This window comes from Daucus carota, chromosome 1, assembly GCF_001625215.2.
Source record: "Daucus carota subsp. sativus chromosome 1, DH1 v3.0, whole genome shotgun sequence".
Classification (NCBI taxonomy): domain Eukaryota; kingdom Viridiplantae; phylum Streptophyta; class Magnoliopsida; order Apiales; family Apiaceae; genus Daucus; species Daucus carota.
Genome location: NC_030381.2, coordinates 46,013,376 through 46,038,662, shown reverse-complemented (window position 1 = coordinate 46,038,662; position 25,287 = coordinate 46,013,376). Strand labels below are relative to the sequence as shown.

Here is a 25,287-nt window from a genome sequence, read left to right as displayed (position 1 = left end):
AGAAATGCAGGACAAGAATATTAATAATACATTAATAGAAATGTAGGACAAGAATAGTGTAAATTATTAATATTACAAAACTATAAATGCAGGACAAAGAATATTTAATCATGTCCATTAATTGCCATATTATTTAATGATAGATCTTGTAGTCTCTAATGACTCCAAAATTTTTGGCCTCCAGTGAGCCAAACTCAATAGTTAAATGTCAACGGGAGAGAAAATAAAAGACTTCAACATTTTTAACAAAGTTAAAAGTTACTGATATGAGTAAAAATATGGAGTCATGATCAATTGGAGTCGCGGATTAGAGATCATTTAGGAGATCAATGAGAAGAATTAATTAGATTAAAAATTAGATATTTTATAATATTATTTTAATAATATTTGATAAGTTAAATTTATTATATAAATATTACTTTATAAAATTTATACTAATTGAGTCGGAAAAGAATCTTGCAGGAGATTGGGTGCTGGCCCTCACTCGTAACTTTCAAGTACACATGGATCTAATAATGCTGTTGTAAAAAATAATTAAGACTATTTAATATATAATTTTATTCTTAGAATATCAAACCATATTATATTCATAGTGATTTCCGATCAAAATACTGGATAATCAAGGAGGTTAATACGGGGTTAATCTCTTTTAACACGCATAAGAATTTGATCGACCAAAGGTACGAGCTCGAATCAAAAACCCTTTTGCTCAGATACATAATTGATTGAATAGCTGTGAATATATCTATGATGTTTGTATGCAGATTAAGATTGAAAGAGAAATCAAATATAAAGTCATCAAGGGGACGATGAGGGGAACAACAAGTGAACAAGTGAAAACACAAGAGGAAGAAGGCCTTCCGGTGATAATTGGGGGAATGGTGTTGGATATTCACGCCACCCCTTCAATTCCGGGCAAGCCCAGAACCACCACTCCCGGCAAGGTGGCGTACACACTTGGCGGTGTGGCCAGAAACGTTGCGGAATGTGTGTCTAAGCTTGGTTCCAAGCCTTACTTGATAAGTGCTGTGGGTCAGGATATGCCAGGTTAGTTAAGCCTTACTCCCTCCGTCTTTCTGAGCAGTATACGTATAAGGCGTGACACGGAGATTATAAAGCTTTACTATTTTTGGAATGTATACAATTAAGAGGAATGTTCTCGAAAGGAAATTGTATAGAAATGAACGGGACAGAGGGAGTACTTGATAAGCCTTGTACCAAGCGTGCTTCACCCCATGAATTGTGTTTTTATGTTTTTTACAGGGAATTTGCTTTTGGAGCACTGGAAATCCGGTGGGCTATCAGTAAAGGGTAAAGTTAACTACTTAATTTTATTTTTATCTTTAAGTAATAGCAATGGAATGCCCTTGAGAAAAATATTTAAATAGAGGGTGATGTCATTTAAAAGTGTAGTTGGTACTCGTAATCGTATATTAGGTATTCGTAGAGGCAAAGATATTGAGACTGCGGTAGTATGCAATATGTTTGATTCTGACGGTGAGTTGGCGGCTGCAGTTGCTAGTGTGGAAGCTATAGTAAGTTTTTTTATAAAAAATGCGTGAGATCAAATTTATAAGGGCTCATATTCTAGCCTCACTAGTGTTTGGTAATTACTGAAAACAGGAGAAATATCTCACACCTGAATGGATCCAACGATTCAGAAATAACATTCGTAATACTCCAGTATTGATGATTGATGCAAATTTAAGCCCTATTGCTCTAGAAGCAACATGCCAAGGTAAGTCTGTGCTATTTTCATGCATTTGCTCGCTTTCAGTGTGCATTGCATTGTCTTTCATTAGTTTGCATGCAGATGGTTGGTTAGAGATAGCGAAAATGTGATGCCTACCAGAATACTTAAACACAAAATTTAAAATCTCTTTTAATGTCATAGATTGTTGAAGTTCTTGCTTTTGTATTTTGTAAGTGTGTGTATGATTATATTATAGATATTTAACCATTTGCATAACTGCATTAGTGTTTATCTCCTAATGTGACATTTGGGAATGTCTGGTCATAACTATGCTTATCATTGCTACTGTTGTTTTGCTGCTGATTATCTAATTTCCAGCTCCACTGGGTAAATCTCTGCAAAGACTAAAAAATCTTTTTACCTTTTTCTCAGTTTCACAGTAATCTTAGGTGTTTTTGTATCTCAACTTTGTTAGTGTGCAGGTGATATATATACAGGGGGATGCATTCTTTTTCCTACAGCTACTTCTTGTCATCTTCTTTTTTTAAACTTTTTTTTGCAGAAGTACATCTAAGACAGTTCTCTTCCTGTTTTTCCACACCTTGTTCACTTTTCTTTGTTTTTGATATTTAATCTCATACTTGAATGCATTGTTATAATCAGTGACAGCACAATACAGTATTCCTGTGTGGTTTGAACCTGTATCAGTGACAAAATCCAAAAGGGTTGCTTCAGTTGCCAAGTATGTGAGTGCTATACTTTCTAAATTAGACGCAATCTGATTTTGAGATGGATAATCAATCTTTTTTATACAAAAATTATAAATCTTAAGGTTGATTAGGGTTCTTGTTTGTCTATGATGTACTAGTTAAATCATTGTCTATTCAAAACTTGAGCTCGACTCTTTTAAATAAGCTTGGTTTTGTTGCTTACTAAAAGAACCCGAGCTGAACTTTTTCGTGTTCTGCTTGAGCTCGGTCCTTTTAGCTTGAGACCTTGGGTTCGTCTAGATTGACTTGGCTAAGATAGAATTTGTATGTATTAGAAATAATATCCTGTGAATAATTTAAATATTTTAAACCATCACGTCATTGATCATTGATTGTATTAATTTAAAGAATTTTATTTATATTTTAAGATTAAACACTTAGTTTTTCCTATTGAAATTGTCAAATATCTTTATCATGGTCTATTTGTCACCAATTCTCCATTCTTCACACGCACCTTTCAAATTTGATAAAATATAACATGAGACTTGAAATTTGCAGATAAAATTTCAAGATCAAGAATTTAAAAAAAGACACTTATGATTTCTAAAATGTAATGTCCCAGGAAAATTGGTTATGTTCTTAATATTTAACATGTGACATGAAAGATGATATGGTATTGGTTACGTTCGTAAACCTTGAATTTAATGTCTTGAAAGATGAAATTGTAGAGAAGAAAAGAACAAGTGCATACTCTACATGTTGTACATGTGATGTACATGTGAGTCAAGTGTGAGTCACATGTGAGGTCATACTAGATACTAGGATTTGATTCAGATGTAACTTGTAAATTAAACTGTAAACTATATTTACGAATTAGGGTTGGTCGAGTAAAAAACATATACAAACTGTTTGTGGACAACTCGACTCGGTTTGAACTCGAGCTGAGTTCGTCTCGACTCAAATTGATGGTGAGCGAACTCGTCTTCGCCTTGTTTATTATCAAGCCGATTTTGAACATCACTTTCCGTTTGGTTAGAAAACTCGGTATGGCTCAGCTCATTTTAGAAAAAAGTCAAACTCCGCTTGACTTGGGCAACCATCAAAATTTTGCTCGGTTATGTTCATTTGCAATCCTACTTAATGTGGTGTCAATCTTATGTGCACAATGACTACTTGTTTACTTCAATTTAATTGTATAAAGCTTCTTACCAAACATTTGTTCTCATACAGATAACTTTTGCTTCCCCTAATGAAGATGAACTAATTGCCATGGCAAATGCCGTTTGCGGTGTTACTTTGTTTCATCCTGTCAAAATAGATAACCATGGCATTAAGTATTCACCGGAATCACTGTTTCGAATGCTTGCACCAGCAATCTCAGTTGTGCTCGACAGTGGTATCAAAGTACTTGTTGTGACTCTTGGATCTTATGGGGTACTATTATGTTCGCAAAGCATATCTTGCTTTAAGAAAGTTCATGGATTTAAAAGAAATAAATCTAGTGACTTTAGCAAACAGTTATACGAAGTTGTAAATTCCCTTTGTACTCCAGATAGATTATTCAATGCTTCCGTGAATAATAAAAGCAATAATCTCTTTGTGGTGTACTATCCTGCAATCTCTGCGTCTGTTGTGAGGCTTACTGGGGCTGGGGACTGCTTAGTTGGTGGGACCTTGGCTTCTATTTGTTCAGGTTTGGACGTTATGCAAAGCGTAGCAGTTGGTGTTGCAGCAGCAAAAGCCGCAGTTGAAGCAGAATCAAATGTGCCTGCAGAATATAACTTGGCTAGCATTGCAGGTATTTGACTTCTCTGCAAGCTTTATTCTATTGTAGTATAGCTGTAAAATTCTTACTGTCACGCCAGTATTACTGGGTTTATCGGCTTATTTCGTTCTCTTAGGATGACTTTTATATGGTCTAAATTTATTTTAAATTAAATTCACAGCTCATAAATGGACTTAATTGGTATTATTATTTCCCCTGAAATGAACTGAAAAGTGTTGGAAAAGGTTGGTGTGGTTATTTTAAATAACATGAAGTGAGAGCATATAGTTTATAGTTTCCAGATTACTGTTCTTGCAAAACAATATTGTTGTGTTTTCTAAACAAATTTTGGAAGTTGCCTTTAATGTGATTGCTTCATTTTTGTCCAGATGATGCCAGGTCTGTCTACTCTGGTGCTAAAGCTGTATTCTGCAAATCGATGTTGTGAACTACATCAATAACTATTCTCAATGATTACATTGTGCTCATTGGCGGTTTCCCTTTCTACTAAACTTTCCCGATTTTCCTTTGTTCCGACTTGCTTAGTAATGTACTCTCCACATAGACCCGTTAATTTGTTCATACTCCATATTGGAGTCGAGTCGAGTCAAGAGAAGTCCACACTGATTCAGCCTGTTGGCAGAATGTAATGTATACATAGAAGAAAAAACGGGAAGTCATATACAAGACCTGCTGCACAGAATGCTGGGAACAAGTACAATGAAAGGCAGGAGACAAGATGGGTCAAGGTTTAGCAGCTAGCAATTAGGGCTTTGCCATATTTGGAGGAAGTATTCAATCCCTTGGATCAATATTTTGATATTTTCCATTAGTTGTTTCAAGTCTTTGATATGATATTTGTTTTTTAGTATGTTCTTTTTCAAGATTTGTTTTGTTTGTAGGAAAAAGTTTTATTATCTTGCAAACCAACTCTGGCATTGTTGCATCTCATAATTCGCTTAATATGAATTTATTACCGTATTAAAATGATATATTTTATTTATAACAATTTAAATTATTAATAACATATTATTTTTAAGTTATAGGCAAACCAATATAGTCAATATTATTGAAGCAAATATCTCATCAGTTCAGCAAATTTTATATAAGTTCAGCAAATTTTATATAATATCGAAGCAAAATATCTTATCGGTTGAGCAAATCTTGCATAATATCCTACCAATCCTATTTAACCGACCATCATAGCCCCGTACTCAAAAATAGTTATTTGATCAACTTTTATATATTAATCAAAAACATATCAATACTCTGCTCCAAAACCTCAAACGAACCTCTAAACAGGGCCATATACTACAGGACTACATGCATCACCAGGATAACTGCAATGCTAAAAGGGTCCCTGATAGATGGTGTTGTGGGCCATGCCCGCGCCATAAAAGCTGGCTTCACCTCAACCGTATTCACCTGCAACCAGCTCATTCACGTCTACTCCCAGCATGGTCTCATTCAAGACTCCCGCAAGCTGTTTGATGAAATGCCTGAACGAAATGTGTTTTCTTGGAATGCCATCATCTCTGCATACATTAAAGCTCACAACTTTTCGCAAGCTGAAGCTTTATTCAAAACTGCCCCTGTTAAAGATTCAGTCACTTACAATACTATGTTTTCTGGGTACGTGAATTCGGATGGCTACGAGGGGCATGCGGTGAAGTTGTTCCTTGAAATGCAGGTTGTTGGAGATAAAGCTGTGATTGATGAGTTCACATTAACTGCCTTGCTTAATCTTACTGCTAAGTTGGGTATTGTATCTTATGGTTGGCAATTGCATTGTCGTATGCTGAAGACTGCGAATAATTTTAGTGGCTTTGCTACGAGTGCGTTGATTGACATGTATTCGAAGTGTGAGTGGTTTGAGGAAGCTCGTCGAGTGTTTGATGGATGTTTTGGTGGTGATTTGGTGACGAAGAATGCGATGGTGGCTGCTTGTTGTAGGGAAGGCGAAATGGAGATGGCTTGGGATCTTTTTTGGAGGGAATTGGAGTTAGCTGATACGGTTTCTTGGAACACATTAATAATGGGGTATACTCAAAATGGGCGTGAGGAGGAGGCAATTGAGTTGTTTCGTTGCATGGGTGAGGAAGGATTTAGGTGGAATGACCACACTATTGTTGGTTTGTTGAGTGCCTGTTCTGGTTTAAAGAATTTGAAACTTGGGAAGGAAGTTCATGCTACGGTTCTGAAAAACCAAATGAATTACAATCCTTTTGTGAGCAGTGGCATTGTTGATGTTTATTGTAAGTGTGGTGATATGAATTCTGCTGAATCAGTTTATTCATCAACTGGGATGGAGAACACATTTTCAGTCACTTCAATGATCGTTGGATATTCTCTGCGAGGTAATATGGTAGATGCAAAAATGCTTTTTGATTCGTTGACAGAAAGGAATTCTGTTGTTTGGACTGCTATGTTCTCTGGGTATGTGAGATCTCAGCAATGTGACGAGGTTTTTGAGCTATTCAATCAGTTCATAGTGAAGGAAGCAACACTGCAGGATCCTCTTATTCTCATGAGTATGCTGGGGTCCTGTGCAGTAAAAGCAATAGTGGATCCTGGAAAGCAAATTCATGCTTACTTATATAGAATGGGAATGGAAATGGATGTGAAGATGTTGAGCGCGATGATTGATATGTACTCTAAATGTGGAAATATAAAATATGCGCAGAGTATCTTTCGAAAAATTAGTGCCAGGGATACAGTCCTTTATAATGTGATGATAGCTGGCTATGCTCACCATGGGTTTGAATACCAGGCTCTTCGGCATTTCGAGGAAATGAAGGAGAGGGGACTCATACCAGATGCAGGCACCTTCGTTGCTGTTCTATCAGCATGTCGTCATTGCGGCATAGTAGAACTGGGTGAAATGTACTTCACCTACATGACCAAAGATTATGCTATATTACCTGAAATTGATCATTATGCGTGCTTGATTGATTTGTATGGAAGAGCTAATCAGCTGGAGAAAGCTGTGGCCTTAATGAGAGAGATGCCTGTAGAACCAGACGCTGTTATACTGGGGACCTTCCTAAATGCTTGCAAGATGAACAGGAATCTTGAACTTGCAAGAGAAACAGAGGAAAAGCTATTGAAAATCGAAGAAGGGAACGGAGCAAGATATGTGCAATTGGCTAATATTTACGCCTCCGAGGGGAAATGGGATGAAATGGGAAGAATAAGAAAAAAGATGAGGGGAAACGAAGTGAAGAAGTCTGCTGGTTGCAGTTGGGCGCATGTTGGAAATAAAGTTCATATCTTCACGTCTGGCGATAAGTTGCATTCAGAAACAGATGCTATATATGATCTGTTAGATAGTTTGAATCCAAAACTTGTAGAGGGGGGATGCATTGAGTGCAGATGAAACTGTCAACTGCGAATGTCAACATCGCCAACTAGTGTGAAATGAATTTACCGACTTGGGGTCATAATGTTATGTACTTATAACATTGTTACTACTTCATGGAGCGAATGGTGAATTCGACTTCCAAATTTTCTGGAACCATTATTATTCTTTCACCATCAGACCACAGGTATGCGTCGCATACAGCTTGTTTTTGAATATTGTTTTTTCCCCCCTTGGTGTTTATTGCTGCTTATTGGATATTAACATGACAAAGCTGCAAATTTAATTATCAGTATGCAAATTGTGTGCTCTTAGAAAATAGTGATTGATTTGCAGAGTTATAGCTCGTATCCTATATCATGCTTAGCCATGGAATATAGGGACATCAATCTTCTATTCATGAATCATGTAGTGCTCATAATCTTTACTTCCAGTTTGTTTGCTTACGGGCCTGTCCTCGCAGGATTGCAATTTGAGGAACCCAACACATATCAATGAAAAGACAGCTAAAGTCCACTGCAATGAAAAGGTGCAGGCTGCAGACACTGTTTGGCTGATCGAAATTTATCTCCTGTGACGTGGAAAACAGCCTTTACTCGTTGATTAGTAACCATGTTGATGAAAAACATGATGATGAGTTAGACTGCATTCAAGTCTAGACACGTGTTATATAAGCAACCCAAACCATACTCCGTATTAGATTAAAAACATGATGATTGGGAGGTAATTTTTTCATGACAATCAAATTGACCAGAAAAGCACATAAAATTATGAAACATTGCATCACGCATGTTCATTTTATTTGTTGCAGTTTACAAACGTGTTGTGACAATTCCTTTCTGTTCTTGGCGACATTTTCTGTTGGGTCCAAATTATAAAGCTAACACTGATCTGATTTAGGTTGTGTTCACTTACATTGAATGAAATGGAGGGAGAATGGAATGAATTTTATACTCTAGCGCATTGTGTTGACTAGAAAACATGTCTATACTTTTTATTCATTTCATTATATTCTTACTACTCTCTCGTCCCAATTTATCCGTCTTGTTTGACATTTTATGGTCAAATTGACCAAACTTTGATTGAAATTTACATATATAAAATAATTAGAAAAAATTATAAAAAATATATTACTAGATTCTACATTAATTCTACTAGAAAATGTATTTTTTTGATTTTTAAGATCATGTAAGAATAATTACTACTACCTCTATCCTAAATTAGATGAGCTAGTTGACTTTGGACATGTAACTTTAGGTGCATTGACCTTCTAGTTCTGAAATTTATTTTTTTTATTTTTCTTTTGTTAACGAAAATTTCATATCTAAATTTTTATTTGGCGGTCAATGGATCTGTCCGAAGTCAACGAGCTCATCTAATTTGGGATGAGGAAGTAATTACCAGTTAAAGTTCGATCAATTTGACCACAAAAAGTCAAACAAAAAAGATAAATTAGGATGGAGGGAGTATTTAAACTAAAATTTTAACCCACATGTTTTGGAAGAAATTCTCATTTTTTTTATACATCATGTTTCCTTATAATTTATCACAAGAAATTTAATCATATTCATATTTAGTCATTATTATCTAATCTTTCTTTTTTCTCCATAAACTTTTATATAACTTTTCATTTCATTCTATTTAAGTGATCACAAGTCACAACATTAAACTCCAGACCAGCTGGCTCAACTGAAGCTTATTCTGGCTTTCGAGGTGCATAGGCTGTTTGACTAAACTTAAAATTGCGACTTATGATTTAATATGATAAGTTAAGATTGTTTGGGTAATTTTGATTTATTAATAATTTATGAGTTATTAAAAATAAAATTAATTTATAAATAATTTATGACTTATAAATAATTTTATCAAAAAATTTAAAATAATTAATTCACTAAAAAAATATCTTAAAATAAGTTATGTCTTGAAATCAGTTTCTAATTTTAAATCCATCCATCCAGGACAGATTGATGGGTCAAATGAATCAAAAATATATTTTTCAAAGCCCAGCATCGGTTAAAAGTAATTGTACCCGATTCAATGAATTTGAATTTTATTTTGACATGAACTCGACTTATCCCAATTATATTAATAATATTTTATTCTTTATAATAATTTAATATTCACGGGCACAAACATTATAATTTGTTTTATAGATAGCATTAGAAAATTTTATGCATATTTTTATAATTTATTATATAATTATATAAATTTCATGAAAATTGAAATATTAATCAAAATAGTGTTGAAATTTAAAGTGTAACATGAAACAGTCGGAGTATTTTATAGCAAGACTAGTGAGGGAGAGTCAGAGAGATGCGAAACAAAAGAAGAAGAAAGTTCAAAAGCAGGCGCAAACAGTGAGATCGGAGGTCCTGGCTAAATGGGCAATGGGCGTCGAGAGAGCGGGAGTGGTCAATTAATTAGGAACACTAGTTCATTAGTCAGATCCGTCCGCGGATCCAGAATCTCCATCGCTGTTCTCATCGGCATCCTTCTCGGTTGCATTTTCGCTTTTTTCTTTCCTCACGGATTCTTCTTCTCTCCCCCTCCTCCCCACCTCGTCTCAAAGGTCTCTCTCTCTCTCTCTCTCCCCTTCTCCCTCCCTCTCCCCCTCCCCCTCCCCCCTCCCTCCCTCCCTCTCTCTCTCTCTCTCTCTCTCTCTCTCTCTCTCTCTCTCTCCCTCTCTCAATTTGCATATTTTTATGTTTAGAGAGGAGGTGCTTAAAGTGAATTATTTGTATTATTAAAGTCCTACTTGTGTACACTTGAGCTCTTCACAGAATTATTATTTTAGTTTTTACTCAAAGTCGAGATTAATCGTAGTAAATAATTGGTTTATCTGGTATGCAATATGTGATTATCTTAAGATGGATTATGAATATACAAAGTGTTTTGTCCCTATAAAAATTTACTCGATTCTATAGTTTTTGTACTCAAGCTTTAATATAAGTTCTCATTGTTTATCTGCTGATACATTGTAGCTTTAACCAAATTGTAAGAACTAAGAGCGCAAGAATAGCTAATCTAGCAACCAGGTATTGTAATTTGTGAACACAATGAACTATTATATACTCTTTTTGTATTTTACAGTTCATGCTTTTTCAATACTATTTGATTATAAGATGACAGATAGGGGTGTCAAACGGATAAAACGGATACGGATGTACCCATATCCGTATCCGAATCCGCCAACTAAAAACCGTATCCGAATCCGTATCCGTATCCGCTAATTTTAGAATAAAAATATCCGTATCCGTATCCGCCGGATATTATTCGGATACGGATAATATCCGGATCCGTTTTTTCAAATACTACCAAAAATCAAATACACATTCTCAAATATAGTTTCACTTTACTTATGACTGCGACCTGATATGCAAACAAAGTTACAAACAGAACAAGTGAGCAGATCCCTAACAATGCTTGGCTGAAATCTGGACACATGAAATACAACACCTTGTTCCATTATTCAACTATTTAACTAAGGTGAATGATTTGAAAAACTCGACTACAATTAGATCAAATCTGCAACCCAATCAAAAAAGACACAAATCATGGATTGTTAGATTAAGAAACAAGAATGAAATCAGATTAGGAAAATAAATAATCATATACCTCGTAAGAACTTATAAGAACTAATCGAATCGATCGATTGTAAGATCTGACTTCTGAGAGAGGGATTTAGGGTTAGAACAAAAGAAGAGCATGGCTGCGGCGGGTTAAGATCAGATTAGGTATTTTAGAATATGTCGACCCTCGACTGTGTGTATCGTGTATGTACATCCTTAGTAATCCTTCTATTTGCTTTTTGTTTTTAAGGTAACGTTTCTTTTATTTTCTTTTTGTTTTTAAGGTAATATTTATTTTTTATTCTAAATATTAATTTATGTTCAAAATTTATACGACAAATAAAAAAAATATAAATATATAATAATTATTTATAAATATTATATATATATATTCGGATACGGATATTTTCGGATACGGATACGCCTATATCCATATCCGTATCCGCAATCTCCGGATTCGAATACGGATAATATCCGTTTTATTTCGGATACAGATTATATCCGCTTTTTCCCGAATACGGTAACGGATTTTTCGGACGGATATCGGATTTTTCGGATTTTTTTGACAGCCCTAATGACAGAGGTCTACGTCTGTGTGTCTCTGCCTAATTACTGTACCATTTGTTCCCTTGCTGTCATCTTATTGCTCCCTAGACGTCCCTGTAAAATGTAGTATATGCTAAAAATTGCATTTTAACTCAGGACACAACCATGTAGTTTATTTAATTTGTATATGGATTATTTATTAGGTTGGTTCAACACAATGCGAGTCCTCAGAAAGGATCAACATGTTGAAATCAGAGTTTGTATCAGCTTCTGAGAAAAATGCTGAACTTAAAAAGCAGATTAGACAGTTAACTGAAAGGCTTCAGTTAGCTGAACAGAGGAAAGATCAAGCACAGAAGCAAGTGCTTGTGTTGGGTGAGCAGCATAAAGCTGGAAGTTTTGGAACTGTTAAGGGTTTAAGAACCAACCCTACTGTAGTCCCTGATGATTCTGTGAATCCAAGATTGTCCAAGATATTAGAGAAAATAGCAGTTAATAAAGAAGTTATTGTTGCTCTTGCAAATTCTAATGTGAAGGAGATGTTAGAGGTCTGGTTTACCAACATCAAGAGAGTGGGCATTCCCAATTATCTGGTTGTAGCTTTAGATGAAGATATTACCAATTTCTGTCAAATAAATAATGTTCCTGTGTACAAGAGAGACCCAGATGAAGGCATTGATTCAGTTGGTAGGGCTGGTGGAAACCATGCTGTTTCAGGATTGAAATTTCGCATCTTGAGAGAGTTCTTACAACTTGGTTATAGTGTGTTGCTTTCTGATGTTGATATAGTGTACTTGCAAAATCCCTTTAATCACCTTTATCGCGATTCAGATGTGGAGTCCATGACTGATGGCCATAATAACATGACGGCTTATGGGTACAATGATGTTTTTGACGAACCATCAATGGGTTGGGCTCGTTATGCTCATACAATGAGGATATGGGTTTATAATTCTGGATTCTTTTACATAAGACCAACAATTCCTTCAATTGAGCTTTTGGATCGTGTGGCTAGCCGGCTATCTAGTGAAAAAGCTTGGGACCAGGCAGTTTTCAATGAGGAGCTCTTCTACCCTTCACATCCTGGGTATGACGGACTTCATGCATCTAGGAGAACTATGGATTTCTATCTCTTTATGAACAGCAAGGTGCTGTTCAAAACTGTAAGGAAGGATGCAAAGTTGAGCAAGATTAAACCGGTAATTATTCATGTGAATTACCACCCGGACAAGTTCCCAAGAATGAAAGCAATTGTTGAGTACTATGTAAACGGTAAGCAAGATGCATTGAAGTACTTTCCTGATGGTTCGGGATAGTAGATCTTGTTATTCAGATCAGAAAACGTATCCAAAGTTTCCCTGATTGGTTTTTCAAGGTGTTTGTAATATGATAACTCAAAAAACATCACACAGTTAGATTAAACATTAGCCCAGTAGCTAAGAAAAGTGTGGGTTTCTGATTTTTTAGGCAAATAGTATGAGTTTGATTGTCTGAACATCTCAAGTAACTGCATCTGTATTTTGTTGTCAACTTCCTCTTCAACAAAACCTGCATTTGGTTTAACATTTTTATCACCCTAGTGTATTTTCTTGTCAAGCTACTCTTCCACAAAACCTGCATATGGTTTAACATATTTATCACCTTGTTAAATAGAACTACTGTTTGATGAGATCTTAGATTATCCTCTTTTGACATGCATATAGACTAATGTAGGTTTATATTTGTGCTCAATTTTATGAAATCTTAGATCAGTCGTATTGAAGTACTCCTTTTCTTCATTATCAGTATTGTTTGGAGAACTTTGGAAATCTGTAATTGTTTTGTAGTTTATCAAGGCCAAGGAAGTTGGATGATGTTATATTTTGATATTTTGATTTTTTTTAAATCTTTAATTATTTTTACAAGTATTTATTTGTAGTTCTACCTCTTTATTGCTGTTTTGTTTTAATAGTAATTTAGTGCTGTTTTGTTTTAATCGCAACTCTTTTGAAGGTGTATACGGATGGGTCTATGGGTCTTTATTGTTCGGTGGCCATACATAATACAAGTACAAACTTGTCCATTTCTAGATTCTTTACTTTCAACACGGTTTTGGTGACTGATTTCTTTTACTTTGCTTTTACTTGCTTAGATTCCCAAAGAATAAGTATGAACTCTTTTTCATATATTAACTGGTTATTAGTCAAATTTTTTTTTTTATTGAAATTAGTAATATTCAGCCACCTATACTGTGCTAGAAGCCCTTATGAATCATTCGGGGCCGTTTGGGTGAGTTTAAAACAAGTGCGTATTTCTTAAAATAAATAAGTGGAGTAGAAGTTAGAAGCAAGTTAAGATTTATAAGTGATTAAAGTGTTTGGTAAATAAGTAGAAGTCTTGAAACAAAAGTTAACATTCCTAGCTTTTTATAAGTGTTTCTTGATTTTTTACACAAACGATACGAAATAATTGCTTCTAACTTATAAACCGAGAAGCCGGTTTTTAAGCTGTTGCCAAACAGCCCCTTTTCATTTATTTCCATGGCTATACAGAAACAAGAGCTTACAAATATTATAGTATTCTTAAGTATGTAATTGATAAACATGCATAGGAGATATTGTCTAGTGTAACAGAAAAATGAAGAAAATAAAAATCAATCAGCCGTCTTAAGGACATATTGACACACTCAAAATACAATCAAAACTTGCCAAAGAAGCTGTACAAGAAAAAGTTAAGCAGCTAGCGACGAAACACCAACACAGAAACCAGAAAACATACAATGTAAGCAATCCGTAAACTAATGAAGCATCAAATAGGTGATCGTGAACTCTCACCCTCAGAACTCATTCTGGTTTGAGGCCGGTATGCGTTGGATTGTTATACTTATTCCCCTGAACTTTACAATCCTGATAAGGTTTCACCCCGATAATTTTACCCCGTCTACCAGTGTGCTCTAATGCTGTACTAGCCTTGATCGCCAGGGAGCATAAGTCATGCAAGGAAAAGGGTACACAAGATTTCGACGAAGGGATCAGAAAATATATATGTCTAAGCTGCAGCATGTCATCCATGGGCACCTGCTGCGCACAGGAGTCTATGTACATGGACTCTGAACTACATAGAAAGTAATTCGGGTTTCGAGAGAGAATATAACTGGCTTTTATGGAGTCTTTGAATTCCTGGACTTTTCCATCGTCACGGATTACTTTGGTTGTAGATGGCCAATTCATCATGCCTCCATTTTCTCTTGTAATGTGCGAAGAAGTGCACATATTGCCCATTGTACTACGAGTGTGTGTGTGTTTGAAGAGGGGGGAGAAGGGCTGAGATATATGGAAATAAGTGTACTTGGAGTGGTTTTGAAGAGCCAGTATAACATAGCTCTTCTTTTGTACATATACAAGGTTCCAATTTTTTTCAAGTTTAACTTATTATAGTTTTACTATATTGCGATGATAACAATGTTGATCAAATTGCACGCTGCATATATCTCCTTTTCACCTGTCAGGACTTCTCTTTTATCCCAAGTTAGTAGACACAAATCCTGCGGATATCACATTTTCGATGATGGTTACTAAATTTGCATGTCTTGGCCTCTTAAATTACACCTGACCTAAAATAACAGTTTCGGGTCTTTGGCAGTAAGTGGATTGAAATAGCGGTTTGGACTCAAAAAACTTATTTTGAAAAAGCTACTCAGAAGAGTTTTTCCAATAAGAGGCTATAACTTGATTATGATTTTTCTAAATTGATTCTCATGCTTGTATTGCATAAACATCATATGAACTTATTATTATTACATATTAATCAAAATCAGCAAGATGTTCATCCCCTCTAGGTGTGCATTCTCATGCTGTTCTTGTGAAAATTGTGCAGAATCGCCTTCAAACTTGGAAGTCCTGTGTCCAACTTCTTAAATTCATCAATACCTGTATCACTACTAATCTTCACTGTCCCGCCCTCGCAATTATACAAATCATGCCTAGCCTCTACAAGCATCCCCTTTACGCAAGCCACATGTAAATTATACTTCTTGCAAGTCGACCTGTAACTCCAACCTATCCCAATCCCTTTCTTCCCACACGTATAACACACCGCGCTCATCTTGCTGCGCAACTCAAGTTTCAGTTCTCCATCATCCAGCACCATTGGAAGATTTGCGCAGCATGGATGCACATCAAATCCACACGAGCTGCAGTGGTACATGAAGCCCGAGACCCTTTTGAGGCAGGCGTTGCAGTAGCGCTCCACAAGGCCAGGTGGGCGCTCCAGGAATTGGAAACAGCACTTGGTGTAAAAAGGGTGAACAAATGATGCACAGGGGAGGGCACAGTGCTTGTGGAAATGATAATTACATGTGCTGCATTTGTATTTTGATCCGATTCCGATTTCTTTGCAGCCATCACACCAGAAGGGGAACTCTGTATACTCAAATTTGAGCTTGTGTTGAGGGTGGATAAAGTTTGAGGTGAACTCAAGGCTGTACTTCATGGTTTGATAAACATGATAGATTTGTGATACATTTATATAATTTGAAGTGAATAAGAATATTGATAATCAGGGATACTTGTAAATGCATAATCTTTACAGGGGTTCTGAGAAGCTTCAAGTTGAAGCAAATTGAGGATTTATTCCTGAAGACTAGATGGTGGATTAACGAGGGAAATGCAGCAAAGAATTCCTCATGTCGATGCAAGATGGGGACACGGGGCATTGTAATCTGTGTTTGATGCCCAACAAGAGGAATATGTATAAATGAATTTTGTCCGTCTGAGATTTTGTCAATCTATTTCAAGGTAAATGAATTTCTTGTAATATCTTTTCAAGAAGTTCGTTTTGCAATATCTCAAACGTCAATTCAGAATCGGTTCCATATAGACAAATAGCTAATATTGATAAATATAGTTGCGACGAGCATGTAATCAGAAGACCTTAACTGATATCCAGCTCTTCTTCAAAACAGTGCACTGTGGTCTTTCATTCTTAATATAGACGATCGTGGTGACAGACAGCATCCAGTTCTGCCTAAAAATTAATTTGCAGATGTAAATAATCTGATGCATATCTAAATGTCCTGAAGCATGTAAACAACTTATTGTAAAGAGCAAAAACTGATAATAACATACCTAGAATAGTAGGGATAGTGCATTGAGGGCAAGGGAGACGGTTGCAGTGGCTTCCTCTCATACCAGTATGGATCATGTATTAGGTAAGGCTGGTGATGAGTACCAAACTGTTTAAGCCCATATGCATCATGGCCATGGTGGTAATTAGGAATTTAGGATTATTGAAATCATTCATCATAGGCGGCATTGCATAGCATGTCGTGGTGCTACTGCAGGTGGTCTGGAGGCTGGATGTCGAAGCTTGACGTGAACAAGCTCTGCGTGTGTTGTCCTGATTGGGCTAATGCATACAGCAGCGCATTTGGATCTACTTGTCCTAAGATAACTGCTAATCCTCTTTCCCAGTCTATTGATATGTTGTAAGTGCCTCCATAATTATGATATCCGTGCACCGTGGTCTCCAGTAAAATAATGGTTTTCATGTAACTTTTCTGTCGTTAGTCGTTACATATAAACTATAATAAATTCAAATAACAAAGTTTAACGGTAACTTTTACACACACATATGAAAAGTGTAAGTTATATTTCTAAAAATTATTTTTTTTAAATAAAAATATAAAATAAAAAGAATAGTAAATAATTTTACTACTTAATTTTCATCAACTTTAATATGATTTGATATCTAAGAGCTTAATGAGATTTCCATTTCATGCAACAAAAATAATAATCCAGACAAATACTTATACTCATAAGGTTGGGTCGATGGACTCGATGCTCACCTCCCTCCAAACCAATTTTTTTTGTTAACAAGCTCATTAACTATCAACCAGACACCCTTTAAAAATGATGTATGCCATATTTGGAACATATAATAAATAAAACTATTCGACTCAAGGAAATATTTTTAACCAAGTGTATCAACTACACACCTTAGTTCAATACTCGTCAGAATAAACTTGACTTAGGCAAACTTTAGTTCCTTTGATCAAATATGTTAATGTTAGTACTCGGTAAGTTTAACATAAATATGATTACAATCCAAGCAATCATCTTTCAAAACAAAACTGGAATACAAAGATCAGTTTCCATGATCATCATATCCCATGAGATATCCGTGCATATTTCATCCTTTTGAATACTACCATTTTCCATAGCAGCTGCAACCCATGTATTCATCTACCTGATCAGTCTAGAAGATAGACATATCTGCAGGAGGTCCATAGACACTTTGCCATGAAAAAGGAATCGTCCATTTACCACCTTCATTGCCTGTCAATGCTAAATGATTAAGAAATTCAATCGAACCACACATATTAAAGCAACAATATAAAATGTGTACAAAAAAGCACAAACTACTTTTGGCCCAATAATTCAGTTCAATGCAGGTGCTACAACAGTCGTTTCTCCAATGTATCAAGTAGGTCATTAATTGTAAAAGTCTCAAAAGACTGATTTGGAAAGTATTACTCTATCAAAACCTGATATTAACGGAATCTATTAACAGCATGATATGTAAGATGACTGGGTTGTAGATTTGTTGGCATAACGTGGCTTTGATCGGGGAAAAGTAAAAGATAAATCTTCCTGTTCAATCTTTCACCCCCATATACACATATAACTGCATTTTCAAGAGCATTCTAGTCCACTTCAAAGATAAGTTAAATAATGTGGCTCCTAGTGAGTTGATACATTAGCTAATAATATGTCAGACTCCAACAATGCTCCTTACATTTGCTCCCCTATTTATATTTCATTCATACTCCGACTCCAACAGGTGAAAAGATTGAAGGCAAGTGACTATATATTCATAAAATCCTAAGAGGATGAAGAGACTCTTTAACTGAGGAGAGAGAGCACGGAGAGAGCCAGAATTCATAGGTTGCAAGTGGGCGGCAAATTTTTCATACCTTATATACAAAAATAGATAATATGAAAATAATTTTATTATTTAAATAATATTTTGTGTCTAACATTTGTCTAAGTTCTCATTTGAGCACATTCGAGGACATACCTACATACAGTATATATATCAACACAAAAACTAAGTTTTCATTTCCAATATTTCTAGAATTTAAAAGCATCTCATCCATCTGTAAACAAATTATATTCAAATATACCAACTTATAATTTCTTGTCATGTGTGATGTAAATTGTGAAGTTTTATTTATTAGTTTTGAACAGATAAGGAGTTAAAAGTTCGAAAGTCTAGTTTTGCAATAGTTTGGTGAATAATTAGGTGATAAAAAATAAAACTGATGTTGGAGTATGGAGTCTATGACTGAATTTCAGCTATTACAAAAATACGCCTACCTCAGACAAGAATGGATGCCTAACCTTTTTATGTACTTTTGGTGTGTATGTTGTATGTATATACATATGATCTGTAATCCATATAAAAAGATGTTGAGTTGTTTATTATATAATTTTTATCTTGATGTTAAATCAGTAAACACCATGTCACATATTTTGACACATATTATCAATCTTCCGTTAAAATTGACTCTAAACCTCTTAATTATAAGGTATTTTTTTGATGTATGAAACAAGTATGTTGTGATTGTTTTTGACCTACCAAATATATTGTAGTCCAATATAAGCTAATTGCTAATCATATTTCGATAGTCCCTCCTATTCTTACAAGACTAGAACAAGCCTGCAAACTTATGTTCTTGATTAAAGTTTTATATAAAGTTACTCTTATATCAAAATTCTTAATAGTCTACTAATATGTATTCCTATGGAACATTACAAAAACTTATTTTCCTATTTGGTCAAATAAGCAAAAGTAGTAACAATGTTTTTAAATAAAATATAGTATATTTTTTGATGAGATACTTAATTATTTTATTTTACTTGTTTTCCATTTCACCTGCTTTTAAATCATTTAATGTACTATGCTTAAAGAAAATTACAGAACTATTTATAACACATATTTGGGCTTTTTAGAACATGGGATTCTAACAAAAAACGTCTTACCACGCTTGATTAGTTGGGACTAGTATTGAGCAATCATTTCCCAACGACCGACTAATTTTGGGTGACTTGGTGTGGAGCGCCTATTCGCCTAACAAAAAATAGCTTATGTGGCCAAGGAGACAAGAGAGGGAGGATTTTATACTTGAATATACCCTTGACACTTCACTTTGGGCTAAAATCATGCAAGACGGATACTTGTACATGTATCCATAGTGGATATTTCAGGAACATAGGACAAGAAAAGTAGAGGAACAGGGGAAAGAAGAGGCAGGAGGAAAAATGGATTAATTTTTATATAAAGTCAGAACAAAAAATAATAAAGCTTGCATGATCAGCTGTAGAAACACAATAGATATGTTACAATAGTTTACTTTTGCCTTCTCTTTCTTAATAGCAATTCTAGTTTAAAGTTCTAGGAGGGTAGATGAATGAAAAGTATATAAAATTTTCAGTAGAGTTAACTTTGGGTATCTTATGCATGAAGGAGCCTCAATGGATCATGAAAACCTAGTATATACACCTCCAAATAAGGGAGATTAATTTAATGACATCACGAATTTACAATAGGAAGAAAGATAAAAATTTAAGAACTCACCTTGAATATCAGTATCCCTCAATCCCACTAATTTACTTGCTGCTTCAGCCAACTGAAAAGAATCAGGCATGTTGTCCCCTTCTGAACAATAGCATAGTAAGCAAGTGACCTTCAAACCTTTAGCCTGATTAGGGGAAGAAACTAGTTAAATTCAATCATTCAATATTGTTCTTACTAGTTAAGACAACTTAGAGCCTATTAAATTTATTAAATTAATACTTAGATCATTAAAAACCTATAAAACTTTACAAAAAAATGCAGTAATGCATTGTTATCATTGTCATCTTCATTTTTGCTCAGAATTACAGAGTTCTTTTAATAGAAACATATAGCTCTGAAGTATAATCAATTCGTAGGATTCTACACTATACACAGTACAATAGTGACATATAATTCCGAGCTACAGACCACATGATAATTGCCAGGACGCAGGATCTCATATGTACTGAATGCTACCAATATATTGTATAGAACTTATTAATACAATGCATTTATAATGAACAGAAAACAACCAAAGGGCTCTTGCTTCTAAGCCTAGCTAGCAATATCACGGTTATCATGTTTATCCCCTTTACGGGAGGTTGATGGTTTAAACATTGTCCAAGACAAGGAGGATCTGTCAGTTTGTTCAATTATGAAAAAACAAAATACGAACAGGTAATAATTACAGTAGCACATCAAACAAAATTAGAAATACCTAGTCACAAGGACTGAAGGACATCTGTCTCTTTTAATTGCTTGGTGGAATTAGCTATTTACCTTAAAACAAGAAAACATTGCAGCAAAAGGCAAACTTGGAAGGTAATCTTCATCTTGCATGTCATCTTCAAACGTCGAAGTGTCTTCCTGCACCATCTTTCCTTCGGCTAAATCGTCTAGATATTTCCACCTCCTCTGAGCAGGATTATATTCTTGGAGTCTTTTCCACCCAAGTCTCTCACAATCATCATCTGTTCCATCCATATTGGCACTAGAGAGGTAGTATATCTGCAAACCACTGAAAAAATCACATTGTCATTAAATTACAACTCATAGAAGATTTAGAAATTACATTGTGTAACTTGCCTTTTATAATCCTGACGCTATTGGTGGTTGGATTCAAGAGTGGAGCATGAGAGATAGTTATTTTACCCAGCTAAGAACCAATGTTTGAAAGAAAGAATAGCATGCTGATTACAAAAGAATCTATCCCACTACCTTGACATATCAATCGTTTGCCACCGCCCAAAGTCTAAGCTCGAGAGCACAACCACATGTTTCTTTCCGTTAGCAGCAGCAAAATCAGCAAGATTCTTTGCATATTCAAGCATCATTCCCTGTTTAATTAGTCTAAGTTAAAATCCAAAAACCAAGGCTTGATAACTGTACACACTAACCCGAACGTTGCTATACACTATATACCCAACTGACACCGAAAAATCTACCAACAGAAATTCATCAGTAACATACATAACACGGTGAATACCTTAACAACAGGAGACCTTTGCTGGACAAAAGTGAGTGAATTAGAAGACGAATCATAAGCTGCAACGAGTATCCACATTAATCAAATTCAATTACATTAAATTAAATTGAACCAATAAATATTATCAATAAATAAATTAAAAAAAAGGAGCTACAGTACCTTCAAGAGAAAGAGCAAGTTGGGGTTTGAGTGAAGGGGTATAAGCATCATTCCCAACGCAAGGAAGCACATTCGGGTCATCCAAATACCCGATTCTCTGGGCTCTTGTGGAGCTTATTAACAAATCCACACCCAACTGGCCCACATTCCCAATTGACAACGCGGGCTGATTCAACAACATACATACACAAATTGTAAGTACAGAGCAAACACAAAGATAAACAACAAGCCCTGAAATCTAAGATTTGTATATAAGAACTAACCAGAACAAGGGTTGAACATTGTTGGTCTAAGGTTTTGCCATCTTCAGATATAAATTCCATTTTTTTTGGGGTTTATGGAGCTTCTCAATCTCTCGGTATGCGATGTCTTGCTTCAATTCTTGAATAACAAGTTTAGCGTTTTGGGATCCTTTTGTACTGTCTTGTTTTTACAAATTTTAATTTACAGTAGTCACCCCATTTTACAATTACTCTGAGGCGATTGGTTTATTAAAACAATTTTATCTATATTTTTTTACAGAGTTCTTTTATAAATGTCCACAAGTCCAGAAATGTTTTTGCATAGATACTGTAATTTTTCAAAAAATTGTAAAATAAAAATTACTAGAATACAATTTTTTAGAAAAATTGTAAAAATACGGACGTTGTATTAGCAATTATCTTTTTAACTGCTAACAACCATATATATAATCACAAATATAATTTTGAAAAAGTTGATTAAAAATTACATTTGATTGCGTAATTTGCAAAAGTTGTAAAAATGAGTATCTCTAAGGGTCTAATATTAATATCACAAAAATAACAATATTAATTTAATCTATTGTAAAATCCGTTGAATATTGTAATGATTAATTGAAATGAATATTGTAATGATTAATTGAAATAATTATAAATATATTATATTAATTTAATAATGATATAGATGATGTAGAATATTCTGCACATCCCTTGATGTTCGATAAATATAATCAATATCACGAAATTGACTATTGTCAATGTAACTGATTGCGTGTGAATAATCGACACTATTATCAACACTATAGCACCGATATTTTACATAACCGATGCAATTATGAGGATAATAACGTCACCTGCTTAACCGATATTAAATGCTGGATCTACTGCGCCACATAACCAATATTTTTAGGGGTTGTTTGACCAACGCAAAAACCCCGTATGAACTAGCATTAATAATCAAAAAATTGCTTTAATTGTTCCGTTAAAATAGAGAAATGTTAAATATTTCCTATAATTTTATTTACGATATTTATTTATCCATCCTTGTCAAGTGTTTCAATGATTTGAAGGCTGACTAAATATTTATATTTTTTAATCGGAAACAAAAACAAACAAAATCTTAAAAAAGAATTATAACATCAAAAGATGATTATTCATCACATAACTTATTACATCTTGGACACAAACCCTGCAAACCATCCAATCTAACCACAAATCCCTCTCTCTTCACCCAAACCATCAAAATTGCAAAAGCTCAGGTACTTAAAAATCCCATCTAGAGATTATACGGCTATCAAAAAATTGTCCATTTTATCAAAATTACTGACTTAAACATAAAGATAATAACTGATATATCAAACACCTTTTATGAAAACTTGCACCTGTCAGAATAGACCTTCAATAGCAACACCAACTCCATTCCGCCACCTTCGCCTGTATATTTTCCTCATTAAGAGTCATGAACTTCTTCTACTTAGTGGACCCAATGCCATATCCAAGCTTTAGAGACCAAATGGCTCAGTGATGATCAAATAAATATTAAATACATACATATGAAATTTTATTAATTTTTGAAGATTTGAGTAGTGTGAGGTACAGCGGCTACAGTGGTGCCAATACTGTCTTGTCTCCTATCCTATCTGAAAGCGTGTGATAGCCTATTATGCCTCCATCTCCAACATCGGTTGTAAGCAGAGTAAATCCATAATTTCTCCAGGTCCAGTAAGGTATTTGTTGCGGCTAAGATGGTTGTGTAAATTTCCTTTCATTCTATATGGTTGTGGAAGGGAAGGGAATCTATATATAAACATAGCTTGATTTGATATACAATATAACTTATGATATTACATGTTGTATCATAAACTGCATTTTGAACTCATGATTAAATCATTTCTCAAACTGCTGAACCATATATTGAGCATTTCATTGCTGTATCTATTTCACCCTAGTACAACATAAACAAACAATTAAAGAAAGATGGCTGGGACAGATCATAGCAAAAATTATATACACCTGACCTGGTCATATTTATAAGTAGCCGAGCACTTTCATTAGTCACAAAGAATTTCATTGATATCATTTTAAGTTAAACTTACGAATTTCCGTAGGACAAATTTCTGGAATCTCGTACAATAATTAGTTTCTTACGACGTACATCATGAAGAAATACCGGTTAATTATCAATATGGGTCACTTACTCCGTTCGAATATATCAAGCGGTCACTGACAAATTTTTTGGTCTCATTTGCCTCGCTAATTTAAAATAAAATTACATTCTATTAGTTTTAAAAATTTTATAAACATAAAAATTTAATTAACTATTGAAGTTCTTCAGAAAAAGTATACATCTCATCTTTCTTACTACTTCGCTTTTCCTAATCAAACATAAACTCGTCTTCCCTTTTCAATTAAATTCAACCTTTATTTGTGTAAATTTCTCTGATCTATTTTTTTATTATTTATCGTCACAATGCCTTATCTACAAGTTCACATCAAACCCTAATCAAATACATGTCATATGATTTAAAAAAAAATATTTATTTTGACTTAACTTCGCAAGCATTTATCAAGATATAATTCAATTTGAAACGAGTGATGCAAATAAGACCAACAATTCATCGGTAATACACTTGATATATCGAAAGGAAGCAAGTGTTACAACTGATAACTAAACCGAAGAACACTACAAAACAAGACAAAACCGACCGAAAAATATGGTCGCGCGGTTATGTTCATATACGGTCGGTTTTAGCACTAAAACCGACCAAAAGCCAAGGTCGGTTTAGGCACATTGGCCGTGTTTAAGATCTAGGCACATTGGTCGTGTTTAAGGTCTAAAATCGACCAATTATATGGTCGATTTTAATTGGTACAAAAATCTTGCACCACTGGGCCCTACAGTACTAGTGCCACGTGGAATCAAATTTCACATGTGCACATATAACCGACCTTGTCGATGGTCGGTTATAATGTATGACAAAAAAAGTCAAAATTTGGGGGAAGCTTTGATCGGTTAAAACTGACCAAACATAATCAACCGAAAGTTATGGTCGGGTTTATACTTAGGAATGACAAAAAAACCGACCGACTATGGTGGTCGGTAATAACCTTTTGGTCGGATTTATCTCAGAAGTAACTTTAGCATGTTAAAACTAACCGGTCATAAT

At 34.7% G+C, this 25,287-nt stretch overlaps 4 protein-coding genes and 1 long non-coding RNA gene across 6 annotated transcripts; 2 read left to right on the top strand and 3 right to left on the bottom strand.

The window, feature by feature from the left end:
- The first annotated feature begins 522 nt into the window (after nucleotides 1-522).
- LOC108205219 (putative pentatricopeptide repeat-containing protein At3g18840) lies at nucleotides 523-8,484 on the top strand. Its single transcript, XM_017375079.2, has 10 exons — nucleotides 523-680; nucleotides 765-1,047; nucleotides 1,264-1,311; nucleotides 1,438-1,535; nucleotides 1,624-1,738; nucleotides 2,357-2,439; nucleotides 3,634-4,201; nucleotides 4,558-4,567; nucleotides 5,300-7,713; nucleotides 7,990-8,484. The coding sequence occupies exons 2-9, from the start codon at nucleotides 810-812 to the stop codon at nucleotides 7,542-7,544; spliced, it is 3,405 nt and encodes a 1,134-aa protein (XP_017230568.2). The 5' UTR covers nucleotides 523-680; nucleotides 765-809; the 3' UTR covers nucleotides 7,545-7,713; nucleotides 7,990-8,484.
- A 1,311-nt stretch (nucleotides 8,485-9,795) lies between these two features.
- On the top strand, nucleotides 9,796-13,215 carry LOC108192848 (arabinosyltransferase RRA3). Its single transcript, XM_017359355.2, has 2 exons — nucleotides 9,796-10,095; nucleotides 11,845-13,215. Exons 1-2 carry the CDS (start codon nucleotides 9,907-9,909, stop codon nucleotides 12,955-12,957), a joined length of 1,302 nt encoding a protein of 433 aa, XP_017214844.1. The 5' UTR covers nucleotides 9,796-9,906; the 3' UTR covers nucleotides 12,958-13,215.
- On the bottom strand, nucleotides 10,842-11,338 carry LOC108192886 (uncharacterized). The gene is made up of 2 exons (XR_001801074.2): nucleotides 11,142-11,338; nucleotides 10,842-11,051 (listed from the first exon to the last, which is right to left on the bottom strand). It is a non-coding gene; the product is annotated as an uncharacterized LOC108192886 (long non-coding RNA).
- Nucleotides 13,216-14,258: 1,043 nt separating the features above from the next.
- Nucleotides 14,259-16,153, bottom strand: LOC108192878 (protein VACUOLELESS GAMETOPHYTES). The gene has a single exon (XM_017359400.2). It carries the CDS (start codon nucleotides 16,109-16,111, stop codon nucleotides 15,455-15,457), a length of 657 nt encoding a protein of 218 aa, XP_017214889.1. The 5' UTR covers nucleotides 16,112-16,153; the 3' UTR covers nucleotides 14,259-15,454.
- A 1,494-nt stretch (nucleotides 16,154-17,647) lies between these two features.
- LOC108192868 (uncharacterized) lies at nucleotides 17,648-22,311 on the bottom strand. 2 transcript variants are annotated; one of them, XM_017359378.2, is made up of 7 exons: nucleotides 22,145-22,311; nucleotides 21,882-22,047; nucleotides 21,723-21,781; nucleotides 21,455-21,573; nucleotides 21,017-21,254; nucleotides 20,258-20,381; nucleotides 17,648-17,964 (listed from the first exon to the last, which is right to left on the bottom strand). In XM_017359378.2, the coding sequence occupies exons 1-7, from the start codon at nucleotides 22,202-22,204 to the stop codon at nucleotides 17,876-17,878; spliced, it is 855 nt and encodes a 284-aa protein (XP_017214867.1). In that variant the 5' UTR covers nucleotides 22,205-22,311; the 3' UTR covers nucleotides 17,648-17,875. The 2 variants fall into 2 exon arrangements, with proteins under 2 accessions (XP_017214867.1, XP_017214876.1); XM_017359387.2 differs by having other exon boundaries at nucleotides 17,648-17,955; nucleotides 22,145-22,308.
- Between the last annotated feature and the right edge of the window lie 2,976 nt (nucleotides 22,312-25,287).